General features: G+C 41.5%; 2 protein-coding genes across 3 annotated transcripts in view; one reads left to right on the top strand and one right to left on the bottom strand.

The window, feature by feature from the left end:
• The window catches only part of Iyd (iodotyrosine deiodinase), a 27,332-nt gene extending 9,205 nt beyond the window's left edge, over positions 1-18,127 (top strand). The window contains exons 2-5 of one of the 2 annotated variants that reach the window (XM_004645979.3): positions 6,938-7,129; positions 9,185-9,344; positions 13,445-13,601; positions 17,347-18,127. In XM_004645979.3, the coding sequence (XP_004646036.1) occupies positions 6,938-7,129; positions 9,185-9,344; positions 13,445-13,601; positions 17,347-17,529 (692 nt within the window). In that variant the 3' untranslated portion in view covers positions 17,530-18,127. Of the gene's footprint in view, positions 1-6,937; positions 7,130-9,184; positions 9,345-13,444; positions 13,602-17,346 lie in introns of those variants that run through there. The other variant, XM_023706233.1, reaches the window with a different exon arrangement.
• LOC101586762 (putative 60S ribosomal protein L37a) lies at positions 6,102-6,439 on the bottom strand. The gene has a single exon (XM_004645978.2). The coding sequence runs from the start codon at positions 6,437-6,439 to the stop codon at positions 6,161-6,163; it is 279 nt and encodes a 92-aa protein (XP_004646035.1). The 3' UTR covers positions 6,102-6,160.
• Positions 18,128-18,202: the final 75 nt, after the last annotated feature.

Consider the following 18,202-nt stretch of genomic DNA (forward strand, 5'->3'; position numbering starts at 1 on the left):
TCTCTCTCTCTCTCTCTCTCTCTCTCTCTCTCTCTCTCTTTCTCTCTCTCTCTCTGAAGAGTTTGAGAAAGTAAGCAGTATTTTCTCTGAGCGATTGATGGAAGTCTTTTATAAAGTTACATGGGCCTAGAGATTTTCTTTTAGGAAAATTTTTAACTACCAATTCAACTTATTTAAGGTTAGAAGACATTTCAATTTTTCTATTTTAAAGTTAGTTTTGGCAGATTATATTTTTTCTAGAAATATAGAAATACTTTTCTAGAAATGCTTTTTGTATAAATTTTCTAACATGTTAATGTAAGAATATTCCCATAGTATTGATTAATTGACACTGGTATCTATAGTAATGCTTTCTTTATCAGTTCTTATATTTTATACATACTTTTTAATATTGATTATTTTTTTTTCAGGGGTTGGTAATTTAATCAGCCTTTATAGAGAAGCAACTTTAATCTTCTAATTTCTCCCTTTTGGATATTTGTTGTCCTTTCTCTTCATTTGTCATATTTAGTATATACTTCTTTGTACTATTTTTGGTTTTATTTGGCTATTCTTTTTTCTAATGTCCTGATATGTTTTTAGCTTATGGGTTTTTAGGGTTTCTTCTTCTCTAATGTGTGTGTTGAAGACTGTCAATACCCCCTTAACTATAATATTTTGGGGTCATTACTTAGATTTTTTTTGATATATAATTATTTCATACTTTGAAAAGTTTTCCAACTTCCACTGAGACACCTTGTTTGATTTAAATTGTCTGTTGTATTGACTTTTTGCTGAATTGGAATATGGTCAGAGATTATTAATTATAACTTCCAAATATATTGAAAGTTATTTTCTAGTTCAATTTTTAGAAATACTTTGAGTCCACTTTAAAAGAATGTATTTATTTGGTGAACCATTTCTATATATGCCTGTTTTGTGATTTTTAAAATTTATTTATTTATTTATTTATTTATTTATTTGGTACAGGGTCTTGCTATGCAGCTCAGACTCATAGCAATTGTCCTATCCTCCCAGTGCTGGGATTATAGAGACATCACCATGCCCAGGTTCAGTGGCCCACTCAGTGTATCTGGGGTTCCAGGGCTGGCATTGCATGTAGTACTGGGGACCAAACCCCAGTCCTTATGCTTTTCAGACAGGCAGTTAGACCTCCAAGCTATCTCCCCAGCCCTTGTAACTTTAGTTAATCATGTTCAGATTACTGATGTTTTTAGTCACTTTGTCCTTACTGAGACACAATACCCCGCACCCACAGGTGTAGGGAGAGGGTTTTGTTTTTGTTTATTGTCTGTTTGGGCTTGCAGTTTGTGCAGGTTTCAGTCCACAGTCTGCTGGTGCCAAAGCAGGGTGGCATAGCACAGGGGAATGGCAGAGAAGATGCAGTCCATGGCTGGCAGAGAGGATGTAGGAAGGGATCACAGGAAGGAGAGAGACCCGCCTCCAGGATGCACCTCCTTCCGGGTTTCCCCTCCTGAACACACTCAGCTATAAACTCATTGATTGTTAATCCATTGCTATCACACCCAGTAATCCATTCTTCTCCCCAAAGCCTCCCCTATGAATCCATGGTGCCTTGGGCGGGGGGGGGGGGGAACATCTTAATGTATACCATAATCTTTGCATTCTGATGGATTTTTTTCTTCCAGTTATTCTATCATTACTGAGCAAGATGTGCTAAAATCATCTCCTGTGACTGTAGGTTTCTTCTTGAAAGTCTATCTTGAAGTCCTTTATTACAAGTGAACTTTCAGTATTCTGAATACATTTTTCTTGTTATAAAATGACTTTTATTATGAACAATACCCTAATTTCTCTTTCATCTGATCGTAACATATTTATGTGGTGCATGGAATAAAGTTTAGTCTTTGTAATTTTTTAGATGTAGCTCATAAACAACAGGAACATTTGGTCCATTTGTATTCACTATAATTATTCTTGTTTGCTGTTAAGAATTCAGTTATTTTTGTTCTTCCAGAGTGAAATTGTTTACTGGTTGTTTAATATTTGATACTTAACTGCAAAAGGTACATTTCATTTTTTAAAATACTGCTTAGAGTTTATTGCTTCTTAAATCTGTAGATTCTTGGAAAATCCCAGATAATATCATTTCCTTTTTTCTTTTTTCTAAGGACATCTTTGCAGTATATAATGAGTATTTCCACTGTGGCCCATTGGGATGTGCACATAACACATCTTAATCTCTCTTACACCCTCTTTCCCTCCTGCCTCCCCTTTCCTCCTCTCTCCTTTCATCGCCTGGTACCCTTTCCATTTGCAAAGGATGTGTCTCTCTGTTTACTATTGTATAGCTTATTTTGCTGTTTAATTCATTTGTACTTTCAATTTCTCATGTAAGAGAAACCATCCAATATGTAAGTGTGTGTATCTGGTTGAGTTCACATAACATAATGGATTCAAGATGCCTTTGTTTTAATACAAAAGACTCAGATTTATACTTCTTGATAGCTGAGCAGCACTGTACTCCACTGAGGCTTAAACATCACATTTTTCACTATTCATTTATATGTTGATGGATCTAGAGGCTGGTTCCAAGATTTAGTTATTATGAATTGTGCTCTTATAAACATGGCTATGCATATATCACTAATTGATGTCTTTTGGAAAGATACATTGGAGGGGAATGGCTGGGTTGAATGGAATTGCTGATTTTAGTTTTGAGTAATTTCTTTTGAGAAATGTCTATCACAGCAATTCATTTTTTGATTGGATATTTTATTTGGGGGGTAGTTTTTTAAGTTCTTTGTATATTTTTATTAATCCTCTGTCCATGGTATAGCTGACAAAACTTTTTCCTTACTATATAGGCTGTCTCTTTTCTCTGTTGTTTCCTTTGCTGTGCAGAAATTTTAAAATTTGATATAATCCTATTTACAGATCCTTTTTCATTTGTTGATTCTTGATATTATTTCTTCTTTGATTGGGGTTTTGTCCAGAAAGTCCTTGCCTGAGCCTATGACTTCAAGACTTTCATTTATCTTCTGGCAAGTTAAATGTATGTATTTTAACATGTCTACCTTTTTTTTTTTTTTTAAATGAATTTAGGATAGGGTCTTCAGGGTGTACAGGGTCTCACTACGTAGATCAGATTTAGCGGACCCAGGGATTGAACTCATGCCTTTGCACTTGCCAGGGAAGCGCTTGTTCCACGGAGCCATCTTCCCAGCCCATAGATCAGATTTGTAGTGATTCTCCTGTTTTCAGCCTCCCAAGTGCTGGGATTACAGGTGTCAGCTGCCACACCTAGTCTCAATTGCAGTCTCAGCGTGCCCCAGGGATGTGGCTGGTCCAGCACAGCAGGGATTGAACCTTGGCTGCTGCACTCTGCCTCGGCAGGGCTTTAGTCCACTAAGCTATCTGGCTAGCCCTAACATGTCCACCTTTGAATCATTTCAATTTTAGCTAAGTACATAGTGAGAAATAGCTTCTATATATGAGAGCCAGTTTTCCGAGTACCACTTGCTAAAGCAGTACACATTTTTGTCCTCTTTATCAAACATCAGATAGCTGAATGTGTCTGGGATTTTTTCTGCCCTGTGTTCTTGCCTGTTGATTTACATGTCTGTCTCTGCGCTGGTACCATACTGTTTCTTGTCTTTGTAGGTTTGTAATATAACTTGAAGTTTGGGATTGTGATGCTTCCTGCTTTGTTCTTGTTGCCCAAGATTTCTTTTACCGTTCTGGTTCTCTTGTGGTGCCCCATAAATTTTTAGATTGTTTTCTCTAGTTTTGTGAAGAATATGGTTGGGATTGCATCAAGTCTGTAGACTAGGTTTGGAAATATGGCCATTCTGACAGTTCTAATTCTGTCTATTCAGGGTCAGAGAATGTCTTTCCATTTCTAGTATCCTGTTCAATCTCCTTTTTGAATGCTACAGTTTTCATTGTAGAGGTTTTTCACATCCTTGGTCAAACTAATTTCTAAGAATTTAATTTTTATTAGTGTTATTACAGATTGTATGGTTTTCCTAATTCATCAGTTGATTCTTTATTGCTATACAGAAAAGCTATTGATTTTTGTGTATTGCTTCTGTATCTTGTTATACTGCTGAATATCATTATTAGCTCAACGAGATTTTTTGGTGGGAATTTTTGGATCTTCTTTGTAAAAAAAATCATGGCATCTATAAAAAATGATAAATTGAATTCTTCCTTTGTTTTACATATCTATTCTGTTTCTTTCTTGCCTGATTTCTGTAACTAATGGTTTGAATTCTCTACTGAACAGGAGTAGTGGTAGTGGAAAGCTTTGTCTTATATCTAATTATAGAAAGAAAGCTTTTGTCCTTTCTTGATCTAATATGATATTGACCATTGGGTTGTCATAAGTGACTTTCATTAAGTTGAAATATGGTCCTTTAATGCTTATTTTCTTTAGTGTTTTTATCATGAGTGGATGTTGGATTTCAACAAAAGCTTTTTATGCTTCTATTGATATGGTCATATGATTTTTGGCCTTGTTTCTATTTATATGCTGTGTTACTTTTACTGATTTGTGAATGTTGGACCATCTTTTCATCCTTGTGATGAAATGTATTTGGTCATGCCATATGGACTTTTTCATGATTTGATGCATTCCACTTGCCAGTATCCTGATAAGGATCTTTAGTATCTATTTTTATTAAAGATATTATTTTGGGGCCAGCCAGATAGCTCAGCAGATTAAAGCACCTGCTTAGGCAGATGCAGAGGTCAGAGGTTCAATCCCCAGCCTGCTGTGCTGGCTCTACGCCTAGGGTGTGCTGAGATGGAGACTGAGATTGGGCGTGGTGGTGTATGCCTATAATCCCAGCTCTTGGGAGGCTGAAAACAGGAAAATCACTACAAGTCTGATCTACATAATGAGACCCTATACACCCTGTAGACCCTGCCCTAAATTCATAAATAAATATATTCTTCTGTAGTTTTCTTTTTCAGGTGCATCCACATTAATTCAGAATTACAGTAACTCTAGGTTCTGTGGATGGGTTTGTAAATATTTTTTCTTTCAATTTCACTGAGGAGTTTGAAGAATATTGGTGTTACACTGACTCTGAACGTCTTGTAGCATTCAGCAATGAATCCACCAGGACCTGGACTTTCCTTAGTTGGTAGCGGTTCTTTTTCTGCTTCAATTTCATCTCTGATATTATAGTGCTCAGATTTTTTTGTCTTCTTGGTTCAATTTTGTTAATTCATATGTGTTTAGGAATTTGCCCACTACTTCAAGGTTGTCTAGTTTGCTGGGGTGCAATTTTTCATAGTAGTTACTAATGACTTGTATTTTGGTTGTGTCTGTTTTGATCTCAAATATTGTCTCTGCTACATTCTCCTTTTTATCTTGTGATTATGAAAAAATTATATTAGATATTCTTATGACACTTCTTTTCCCCATCTACTTTCTATTGCATCTTTGACTCATTTGTGGTATTTTCTTCTGACTTATCTCCTCATTAAATAATTTTTCTTTTACTGATAGTAAATCTACCTATTCAATTCTCAATCCTGTTATCTGTCAGCTCTAAGCATTCTATTTTTCATTTCTTTCCACACTGCATTTTATTCTTCCCTGTACTCTGTAGATTTGTCTTTGCTCACCCCCGTATAGTAATTAATTACTTTGTCTTCTGAACTTCACAGTTCTAGTATTTGGAATCTTTAGGCATCTGATTTATTGATTCTGCTACCTCTTGCTTGAGATGTTTTGCTGCTTTATGTGTCTGATGGTATTTGGTGCTAGTTATTGTACTTATTGTCCTTTCCTTTTGCTAGACAATTGCAGTGTTTTCATTCAGGACCACTTTACTGTAAATTCAAGTTTGAAGCAGGACATACCAAAATGTCATGAGTCATTGAGGGCTGGTATTTTAATAATTCTCACTTTTTCTAAAGACACAGGCTTGAGCTCCAGGTTACTACCCTTTCCATTGTGTGTAAGCCTGAGCTTTGATTTTGGTTGTCCTTGATGCCTGAAAATATAAAAATGGGAATTCGAATTATACGGATTAGCAAATATAATCAGGGAAACTGTAACTATTCTGTTTACCTATGTAGGTTTATATTTTCCCTTCTGTTTGGGTCTGTTAATTTCTTTTTTTTTTTCATTACATAAATTAACCCATTTATTATAGGCTAGAGATGTCTCAAATAGTAAGAGCTTCTACTGGTCTTTCAATTCCTTCAGTCTTCTAATGGCTGACTTGACTGTGACTGCCGAAGTGGTATTGTAGGTCCAGGCGCCACCAGCCACGGTCTTCATGCAGGAGCCACAGTGCCAGATCCCCACGGCCCGCCTCTTCATCTTGGTCTTACCACAGAAGGAGCAGGTGTACTTGGCGTGCTGGCTGATTTCAACCTGTTTCACCATTTTCCGGAGAGAGGCACCATAGCAAGTCCCATATTTACCGACAATGCTGACCTTCTTGGTGTGCTTAGCCATGTCAATGCGAGGAGACCCAAACCCAGAGAGCTGAGTGTTAATTTCTTACTAGTTTGTCAGTGCAATGCTTTAAAAAAAAAATCCAAACAACACCTTGTTGGGTGATCTGAGTGATTTTCAACAAGTAGAGGATTATTTTAAATAACCTACTCCACCATTTATAGAAATGCGAAAATCTTGTCTTTTTGTTACTAAAATTTATTTTTTTCAAGGTTTATAAAAAGTGTAGTTTAAAGGATAGTCCAGATCAGTGGGTGGGATTCTGTAGATTTACTCTCTTTGTATTTTCTTCTTCCCTTCCTTCTCTCCTCTTCATCCTCTTCTTTTCTGTCTTTGTCTCTGTCCTCTCCCCTTTCCCTCTTTCTCTTTTTCTTTTTTTGCTGTTGCTGTTTTGAGCTTCCCTAACCTTACAGACGTTTTCCGGAGCTCTCTTTCTCCAGTGGCCACCTTAGAACTATGGATCCCTGAACTCGCAACTCTTCTGGTTCTCCTTTGCAGATGCTGAGGAGCAGCAGGAGTCAGAGGAACATGTTGAGCACATCCCGTTCTCCCACACCCGCTATCCCGAGGAGGAAATGGTTAAGAGAGCGCAGGAATTTTATGAACTTCTCAGTAAGAGACGGTCGGTCAGGTCCATCAGTAGTGAGCCTGTCCCAATGGAAGTCATTGACATTGTCATCAAAACAGCAGGTTAGTGACTGCATGTTGGGTCTTGGAGAATGGCAGCTGCCTTACTAGAGTGATGCTACTGGAGCAAGACTGAAATTCAAGCATGTGAGTGCAGTGACAGTGACAATATCAATACAGTCTGCTATGCTGTAAGTCTACTTTGCTACAGAATGGTAATGAACTAGCAAAGTTGACCTGTGTGAATTTCCAATGTAAACCAAAGCAAGACTGATTCATTTCCAATGTAAATTAATATCTCTCTAGGGACAGGAGTTGGGAGGCTCAGAGAAAGGAGAGAAGTTGTAAGCTTGTCTCCTGAGTGTTCCCTCTGATCAGTCTTACTCTTCTCTAAATCTAAATTTAGATTCATTTGTAGAAATTGTTGTATGGTCATCGTGACTCTATTGTCTAACTTATAAGGAAGCAAATATAAGATATTCTGCTTCAGTTAAGAGTACAACTATACTGCACCAAAAAGTTGATGTTGAAATTTTTTATGTTTTCTATACACTCAAATACTAAAAATTCAATACTTCAAAAAAAAAAAAGAATACAATTCTATTGATTGGGGTGTGTGTGTGTGTGTGTGTGGGTGTGTGTGTGTGTGTCTGTGTGTGTGTCTGTGTGTGTGGCACTGGTGATTGAGCTCAGGGCCTTGTGCATACTAAGCAAGCACTCTACCACAAAGCTACATCCTCAGCCATTGTTGAATGCTTTAACAAGCAACAGTCACTAAATTTCTTATGTAACTATACCTGTATATTTGTGTGTGAACATACAATGTTAAGGTAAATTTTGCCTAATTTTTTAGGGAGAAATTTTTCTTTCATTATATTGATAGTCATAAATATTTAGTCAACAAGTAAAATGGGTATAAAATTAGTAGAAATCACTGTAGAAATAAAGGTCTCCTGCTTAGCTTTTGACTTTCATTTTCCAACCCTGCTGTTGGGAGTGTCGGGCAGTAAGTAGCCAATGACCCTCATAAGAGTCCACAGGCCTCACCCCCTCCACAGGTAAAGTTTATTCCACCTAACTACTGGCCAAGAAAGAAGAAATCATTGCTTCTGCAATATCCTACCTGCAGGTCACTGTAGCCCTCCCTGGGGTATAGTGGGCCATCTCCATGACTAAGAGGTGGCCCACAGGTCAGCAGCTGACCCTAAACCCCATCCCCACCCCCGGATGTTCATGGGGAATTCAAGCTCCTTGGATGAAGGAGTACTCCATGGATCTACCCCAGGGCCCTGGAGCTGATACAGCTGAGCTTCCCAAGCCCTGCAGGAGCAGAAAGTTACCCTGCTCTGCTGCATCCTGGAATCTCCCAAAGAAAGTGCTAAATCCTGCAGTGGCAGACTCAGAGCTTTGGCAGTGTATGGTTTGCTTGCCTTTTGAGGAATGTTTTAGCAATCATTTTATCATTGATATTTTTCCATCTCCAGTAAACTTCATGGCAGTATCTTTTCTTCAAGCATATCAAAGCACATGGTTGGCTGGGGAGATAACCCAGTGATCTAAGTGCCTGCCTGGCAAGAGCAAAGGCCCAAGTTCAATCCACGGTACCACATGCTGTGCCAGCCCTATGAGTCTGAGCTGTGTAGTGAGACTCTATCAAATAAATAAATAAAAAGAAAAAAATATTTTTTAAAAAAACTAAATTTGGGGTGGGGAGATTACTCAGTGGCATGAGTGCCTGCCTGGCAAGTGCAAAGGTCCTGAGTTCAATCCCCAGTACCACACAAAAAAACCCCAAAACAAAGCACTTGGCATTTTTGGTGAATTTGAGCTGTCACATCCCACTCACTGACATTCCTCAGTGGTCATGTTGTGGTTACTTAGGGATGATTTTGTGCCGTGAACTGAGAAGCAGGTATGAGTTTCCCCAGTTCTGAGACAGCTAGGGTGAAAAGGCAGGAAGAGTAGCTGCTGCTGGCCGGCCGGAGCCCCCAGGAGGAGCCTTGCTTCTCAGGTCATCTGCCTTTGTTGTGAGCATGGAAGAAGCACTGCGCTGATGCTGGGTCACAAGCTCACGCTGCCCTACTCTTCAAAGTCTGACTTTAACTTAATGGATGACAGGAACAGCCCCCAGCGGGGCCCACACAGAGCCCTGGACCTTTGTGGTGGTGAAGGACCCAGACAGGAAGCACCAGATCCGGGAGATCATCGAGGAGGAGGAGGAAATAAACTACATGAGGAGAATGGGACCCCGCTGGGTTACGGACGTGAAGAAACTGAGGTATAAAGGTGTGGGACTGGGATGTTCAGTTTGACTTCCCAGAAGGAGATGATTGCTGGGCTAGTGGGTTCTCAATGCTCTTTTATATTCAATTAACATGTATTTATGGTGCATCAGAATGTGGTTCAGTGAGGCTTTTCAACACATGCACGCAACATGCACTAATCAGATCTGCTCCTGGTTTCAAGTGCCAGAAAGTTAGAGTCTATCTCTGGAATAAATTGTGAAAATTAAGTCAGACCCAGATAATAACTTTCAAAATACAGCTCTGAAGAATCACTTCAGTTTTCATCCATCTGGAGCATAAACTTGTGAAATAATTTTCAAAATCTTGATGAAGCAGATCATGTTTTGCTTACGGTGGCCGGGCAGTTCTTACAAATCAACTTTACTGAGCAGTCTGAGGACAAGTTAATTCAAGTAAGTCTCTTGGGCATTAATAACTATGGGCTTCAAGAAAGAAGCCAAGTGGGACTTAGTTTAACTACAGGGATGTGGGTGATGACTCTGATTCTCAATTCTCAGAAGGCCACGCTGGGAGAACGTTTAGAGTATGCAGGGGTCCAGCACTCTGCCTCTCTACTGCGGGCCTTACCTGTGGCTCCTGCTGTCCACAGTTCCACAGAGACAGTAGCCTAATGAAGGATGATGGCGCCTCACTCTTGGGGGTACAGTGGACTTCTTGCCCAGGAGTTAGCACTAGAGGGGCAGCAGGGTCTCTTGGCTCTGCTTCTGTTTCAAATATTGTCCCCAGAAATCAATTTTCTCCTAAGGTATTTAGCAGAAGTGATGCCTTGTGGATTCCTAACCTACTACTGTGCTCTGGAACAAGTAGAGGCTATTAATAATGAACTTATAAATCAGATTGTGTGTTTATGAGAAGAAATGATATAAGTAAAGATTAAGTTGAGTTTCCATGCCTGGAGCGATGTGGGTCTCTTGGTGTGCGCACTACCAACAGAGTACTGTCACTCTTCATGTGTCTCTTGACCAAGGCAGGGTGAATTGCTGTCTACCTGGGTACCCAGTGGATCTCTCATACACCTTCCACAGATCTAGAATAGCCACTACCAGCCAGAATTTTAATTACTGGTTTATTTTTCTTCTGATGTTACAGGCCATTTTTAAGATATCTGCACTCATAGAATAAGCACTTGCCTGGCAAGCACAAGGTCCTGAGTTCAATTGCCGGTACTGCAAAAAAAGAACAAAAAACAAACAAACAAAAAAAAATCTGCACTCTAAGAATACAGTTATAGGCTATGCCAACCAGTAATCTCTCTCTCTCTCTCTCTCTCTCTCTCTCTCTCTCTCTCTCTCTCTCTCTCTCTTTCTCTCTCTCAACCTAACCTGGGTTTAGAAAGCCTCACAGTGTACCACCCAGACCCATTCTGATTCCAGTAGGCTCCTGAATACCCATTTGTTAAACTGAATAACAGGCAAGCATCTGCCTGTGGTCCTGTTTCAGCTGATTCTGAAACGCATAGCTGTTATTAATTCTTGATACACAGCACAGAGCCAACTCACCTTGCAAACCTCATCTCCTCTGGCAGGAGAGCCAGAGGAGAAGGCACCGATTGTCCTTCTTTTAATAGCCCTGTTTGCTGCTGTCTTTTTAACAGCTTTCATATGATATTATAGCGAATTTGTATAAAATTTCACAAATCAAAATAATACCAATGTTTACCAGTGTTGCAAAGGTATTTTATTTCATTTTTCACCCATTGAATAAATCTGCATTGAATACTTATTGTATTCTATGACTGTTCTGGGCTCTGGGCATTTATTTATAAATAAAGAACTCTGCCCTTGTGGACCTTACACTAGACTGGATGGGATTGGCAAAACATTTACATAAATCCAAGCATACCTATTGGCAAAAAGACACACACATTTAATAGTATAATTATTAATAATAGAAAAGTCTATTGGTCGTATGAAGTTTTTTTGTTTTTGTTTTGTTTTGTTTTGCGGTATCAGGGATTGAATTCAGGACCTTGCACTTGCCAGGCAGGTGCTTATGCTGCTTAGCTATATCCCCAGCCCCAATATGCAGTTTTATTGTACGTTGTATGTACTATTGTGCAAAGGTTTTTTAAGTGATTGGCCTGCCTTAGAATATAAACTGCTTAGCCTTCATCTAATATTTTAAAATTTGTCACTTACTCTTTCTATATTTTATATGCTTTTAAAAATTTCAATAATATAAAATCAGAATTTAAATCATGACAATATCCACAGAGAATTCAAGTGTATCTGTCAGAACCCACTGTGGAGATGCACACAGGGGTCTCCTGGGCACAGTTGGCGCACCAGGGACAGCACGGGTGGGAAGGAACTGCGGAGAGCTGCTGCCTGGTCTGCCCAGCACATGAAGCCACCAGCAGTACATGTTATGGAAGAATTGGAAAGTGCTAGAAATAGAGCGAGGAAAAAGAAAGTGGATTAAAAATAGCTCTTTTGTACTGATATTTCCATGATTTAAAGTTTGGAGCCAGGAGTGGTGGCACATGACTATAATCCCACAACTCAGAGGCTGAGGCAAGAGCTTGAGCCCAACTGGGTCAACTTATCAACTTAGTGAGATCCTGCCTCAGGAAATGAAAAAGTACTGGTGACATAGTTGAGTATAAAGGCATTCAGTTCAATCCTCAAGGCTACACTCAGTCAATATCTGATTTTGTGTCTAAAAGTCCCTTTATATATTTGAACTTATTTCACCCTCAGGAAGAGCTCGTGAGGTGGGTGCACAGTAGTAAACCTGACATATAAGGAGCCACAAGAGGTGAAGTATCTCGTCCAAGTGGCCAACATCATCCAGCTCCAGAGTTGGTCTTCTAAGCTCTGAATGTCCTTCTTCTCTGTGAGGCAAAAATAATCAGTAGCAGTCAAGAGGGCCCGAGTTCATGGGAGTATGGCAAAGTGGCTCTGAGGGTGGAACGTGGATGCTTTCATAGCATAAGAACCAACAAAAATGCACAAGTGAGTGTACTGTGTTTTAGAACAGTGAACCACAGCCAGGCTAAGAATGAAATGAACAGCTAACATCTCTTGCTAATTAAGGACACAACATCTCCTAAGGAACAGTTCCAGAATACTGGAGTACAGGACTATATTGGGTTGTTTCTCTCCTCTGAATGTTTGAGAATGAAATTTCTGCCAAAATGTATGTAGCACAGCCGTGGAACCAAGACGGAGATATTCAGCTCCACATTTATACTTCCTAAGAAGGATTTCTCCGCACCTCAAACATTCCCCTCTTTTTGCATAGCTAGACTAATATTGCTTCACTGAAATCCTTTCCCATCCTCTCTGTCTCCTCTCCTGCTCCTGTACTGGACTCTGATTTTGTCTCTCCAGCCCTACACCCACCCCAGCACCCCCAGTTATCTCTTCTCATCCTCCTTCCTGCCTGGACCATTGCTGTGGTCTCCCTTCAGCTTTTCCTTTGGGATAACTCTGTAGGCATCAGTGGACACACCAATCCACTCTCTGAAACAGACCTGATTCTGTGATTCTTCTGCTCAGAGGCTGGGATATCTCTCCATTAGCTTCTCAGCAGGCCAGGCCCATCTGTGCGGAACTCACTAGCCCATCATGTCCTGCCAAGCACCCCACCCTCTGACCATCGTGCTGCTGGAGATGCCTGGCCCACTGGGCCTTCCTCCTGACCCTGCCTTGGCTCACCTCTGCTCTTCATGGGATGCCCTCCCCACCCACCTACTCCACCCCATCTTCAGAGCCCAGCTTGTGGCTGCTTCTGGAGACTTTCCTCCCTATCATTATTTAAAATTTTAGAGTGTTCCCAATGCCTCTAGTTTCTCTTTCTTTACTAGCACTACTTACCCAGGCTTTCTTTTGTAGATGCTGATTTAGTGCTCTCTGGGTCCTGGGTGTGTCTTTGTATCTTTCAGTAACTCACAAATGTATGTTTATTGGATTCAGTTGGGCAAAAAAAGATGAATAAGATACACACACATCCTTTTCCAACATAAGCATAAAAGACAAGTTAACATGTTTTCATTTGTGTTTAAGCTAAAGTAGTAAGAGAAAACACAAATATTGGGCAAATATCTTTCTGAATCTCACCCCCTTCCCAGAACCAATTGGATTAAAGAGTACTTGGACAAGGCCCCTGTTTTGATTCTCATTTTCAAGCAAGTACATGGTTTTGCTGCAAATGGCAAGAAAAAGACCCATTACTACCATGAGATCAGTGTGGCCATCGCGTGCGGCATCCTGCTCGCGGCGCTGCAGGTACGTTGCCCCCTCAGAGGCCCAAAGGATACCAGGGAGTCTTAGGGGCCTAGGGTGGGCTTATTAGAAACCTGAGTTTCCCATGCAGGTCTTGTAGAAATGTTTATCTAAGATGGAATTCCTAAGTGAGGTAATCAGTGTGGAGACCAACGGGCCCTGGAGACCTGGGGTGGTGAGGGTGACGGTTCAGCGAGCTGGGAATCTTCTGGAAGCGCACTTGAAACTCATTTCAGGATCAAAAGATTGCTCCTGCTTTAGCTGCCGTCACGGTTTAAGGGGTCTGGCAGAGGCACACGCAGACCGACGGCACCGGAACGTCACAGAGACTAACTCCACAAATGTATGCACTTTTGCTACGGGAGCTGAGGCAAACACTTCAAAGCTGGAGGAGGACTCTGTCCGGGAGCACCTTTCCTGAGAAGCTGGGTTCACATGGCTGCCATCTCCACAGCAGCCGGGTGATGCCGACAGGAAGTGGGACAGGACTGGCTTCCAAGCCATTCGGGTCACTCGCTCCGCAAGCACTCCCTGAGCCCCTGGCAAGTGGCGCTCCTGGAAGGAGCTGAGGGTGACTGTCCCATGAACATACGTTCTGGTGGGGCCTGGGATTCAGGTATAGGGAGAAGAGAAATGGCGAATGGATGCTGTGTGACAGCAGATTGTACAAGTGGATGATCTACTTTCAAAGAACAATGTATCACACACACACACACACACACACACACACACACTTTCACACTATCTCAATGTAAAAAATTGGTCATTGTTGCACAAAAAGAAAACCGCATTTTTAGATCACTTGAGAAATTATCTTGAAGAAGCTGGAGTTCGTCTTTCTTCCCGAATCTGTGAGCAGACAAATTAAAAAAATCCCCGTGCAGCCTTCAGACCAGGAGAAGCTGGGCCAGCAGCTTAGTTTGCCTTGCTCTGGGTCTGAGCAGCGTGCTGCTTCTGTGATACCGTACTGTGGAGTGTGCTGCCCTCTAGTGGTCATTTGGTTGTTCCGTCCTCTCCTCTTCTTTCCCCTTCCCTCCCCTCCCCTCCCCTCCCCTCTCCTTTCCTCTTCTGTTCTGTCCTGTTCTCTCCTGTCCAGTCCAGTCCAGTCCCGTCCTATCCTGTTGTTTTGAGACAGGGTCTTGATGTGTGGTTCAGCCTGGCCTTGAACTCACTATGTAACCCAAGCTGGCCTGGCACTAAGGGAAATCCCTCCCAAATGCTGGGATTACAGGTGTGCCCCACGACTCCAGGCCTTCTTGGCATAACTCAGCAGGTCTCAGCCTTAGTGGGAGAGAGAACATCAGGAGGCCCCCAGCAGGAGCTCTGCCACACAGGACAGCACACAGGAGCAGCTCCCTGACCTCCGAAGCCTGGCTGCGGGTGGCTTCTCACTGGGACAGCATGGGCGGCACAGGAGGCAACTGGAGCAGTTCATGAAGGTTACACATTATTTTTTCCTTAGATGTTTATTATATGGAGACTTGGGGACAAGATCAGAGAGGTATTTTCTCTACCCCCAGTGTCCCCTTTGGCCCTGGGTACCCTGTCCTTGGACCTAGTGATTGCCCAGGAGTAGTTCACATGTGCTTGTTGTGGTTTAGAGTAAAATATAGAAATCTTTATTAATACACTAAATTTCAAGGCCTGCTAGTCAGTCTACAACTTTAAAGTAATGAGTATAATGATTTTTTAAGCAGTCTATAGCAGTCTTTTCTAGCTGGAACCATGGAGGGTGTACAAGAGAAGAAAAAGAAGGTTCCCGCTGTGCCAGAAACCTTAAGAAAAAGTGAAGACATTTCGCAGAGCTGAAGATAAAGTGCCTGAGAAAGAAGTTTGCCCAGAAGATGCTTTTCAAGGTGAGGGGGAAGCTCATCATAAAAAAGCTCTTCAGGAGTACGGGCAGATGTACAGAACTGAGATCTGAATGGCTGGCATGGTGAGAAAAGCTGGCAACTTCTATGTCCCTGCGGAGCCCAAACTGGCAGGTGTCATCCGGATCAGGGGTATCAATGGTGTGAGCCCAAAGGTCTGCGAGCTGCTGTAGCTTCTCCGCCTTCGCCAAATCTTCAGTGGTACCTTCGTTAAGCTCAACAAGGCTTCGATTAACATGCTGAGAATTGTGGAGCCAAACGTTGCATGGGGGTACCCAAACCTGAAGTCAGTGAACGAACTGATATATAGGCGTGGCGATGGCGAAATCAGTAAGAAGCAAATTGCCTTGACAGATAGTTCACTGATTGCTCCATCTCTTGGTAAATACGGAATCATCTGCATGGAGGATCTGATTCACGAGATCTATACTGTTGGAAAACGCTTCAAAGAGGCAAATAACTTCCTGTGGCCGGTCAAGTTATCATCTCCTCGAGGTGGAATGAAGAAAAAGACCACTTATTTTGTGGAAGGTGGAGATGCAGGAAATAGGGAAGACCAGCTCAACAGGCTTATTAGAAGGATGAACTAAGGTATCTACCACAGTGTTTTCATGATTTGGTCAGTTAATAAAGTATCTGCTTCCAAATTGAAAAATAAATAAAAGTCTATAATAGTTGTAAACTAATACATGAAAATATCTGTGAATTTTATTGGCAACAAGTCATAGTCATTGTTAACACTATGTGACTTGTTGTCTACATTTATACTTGGAGAAAATGCTAAATTTCAGTTAGCAGTTAGTGAATATAAAGCTGCCTTCATGTTTTCAAGTTCAGAGACTTGCTGAATTTAATCCTTAGCCCTTTGGGGCTCAGAGGATTCAAGGTTTAAAAAAAAAAAAAACCACTTGACTTTTGACCAGACCAAAGTACTCATCAAGAGAAAATGGAAGGTAAAATACTAACACAAATCAGTTTTATATTAGCAAGCAGAATTGTTTAGTATGTTCTAGATCGTCACATATCTCTACTGCCAAAGATACACAAAATTCAGTGTGGAGTAAAAGCTATGCTTTAAAAGATGCCTAATATATGACATGACATCAAATTACGTACTTTCTTGAGATTCAGCCATTCTCAATGCAAGTACTACGTGAAGATACGATAAAGGAAAGAAGTGCCCTAACGTGATAGAGACGGTGTAAGCTCAGGATGGAAGAGCAAGTGATAGCTTATCCCAAGCTCGTGGATCCTTGAGAACGGCCCTCAGGCAGCACGGACTCCTGGAGAATCAGAGTACGCGGGAGGCCTTTAGAAGAGGCCATGTTAAGTCATGCCAGCACCTTCAACCTTTATAAATGTTCATATTACAGACATTGATAACAAACTATAGTCGGATACTGAAATCCAGGAAAAGGGTATCTAGCAGGAAAACTGTAGTAAATGAGGGTTAGGACCCTTTTCAAGCCCTTCATTATCATTTCGATTATATTCCAGGTATAGCCTTATCTCTTGGGAAAAAGGAACCCTCAGTTGTTTTGTTTCCTTTGCTGTGGACAGATCCCTCAAACTCCTTTTCATAAAGAAACTATTCCCACTTTTTAGGCATCATTGAAAAACAAGACGAGCATTTTTCTTTTTCCAGAAGCTTCCAATTGCTTGGTTAGAAGAAGGCAGGGACTAGGGAGGTTAAGGAATGCAGATGAGCTCCGGGATGCCCACTCATGACGGGAACTGCAGCCTCTTCCCTGCCCACCCTCGGGGAAATAGCGGGCCGAGCAGGACAGTGTCACAGCACAGAGGGCGAACATCCAGGCCACTGCAGAGCTGGGATTCGCCTCTAACCTTAAAATTCCCCTTTCGCTTCCCCATTTCAGAATGCAGGGCTCGTGACGGTTACTACCACTCCTCTCAACTGTGGCCCTCGTCTGCGGGAGCTCCTGGGCCGCCCCCCACATGAAAAGCTGCTGATGCTGCTGCCCGTGGGATACCCCAGCAAAGAGGCCACGGTGCCTGACCTCAGACGGAAGACTCTGGGTGAGATCATGGTGAAGGTGTAGGCAGGAGCCTGCCCTGGAGACCGCAGACGGCGCTCGGACGACATCTGCATCTGCGCTGGCTGCTCACTTGCTCCCTGTGCAAGTCTGTTCTGCCGGGACTCACGGGGAAGGCCACCTGACGTCTAGACCTCTTTCCTATCTTCTAGCACTTTGCGTCCTATGAGCCCTGTTCAGGGACTTGTGGAGTGAGAGACGAGCGAGCAGGCACGCTTCAATTTCTCTCTTTTTTCTTTCTTTTTGTTAATTTAGGAATTTTTACTGTTCGAGATACTTTATATTTTTAAAATTTTAGTGGTACATTTCAGGTATACATAATGACAACATTCCTCATAGGAAATTTGTGCCTGCACGTGGTCTATCTTGCTGTCTCTTTTCACCTACCCTCCTTCCCTCCCTTCAACCCCTTTCCTTCCTTGTTTACGAAAGCTTGGTTTCCAGTTTTACTTCTGCTCTTTCTTTCCCTGTTCCTTTCTTCGCCTTCCCTCCTCCCTTGTTCCCCTTCCCATCTCAACATTCTGTTCCCATTCCCCAATATCTATAATACATTTTGGTCCTTATTTACAGTTATTTCTCACACCAGAAAAAAATGAAGTAATTAAACATATGTATCGGATTTATTTCACTTAAGGATTTCTTTCTTTCTTTCTTTCTTTCTTTCTTTCTTTCTTTCTTT

Source organism: Octodon degus, unplaced genomic scaffold (assembly GCF_000260255.1).
Source record: "Octodon degus isolate 3935 unplaced genomic scaffold, OctDeg1.0 scaffold00246, whole genome shotgun sequence".
Lineage (NCBI taxonomy): Eukaryota > Metazoa > Chordata > Mammalia > Rodentia > Octodontidae > Octodon > Octodon degus.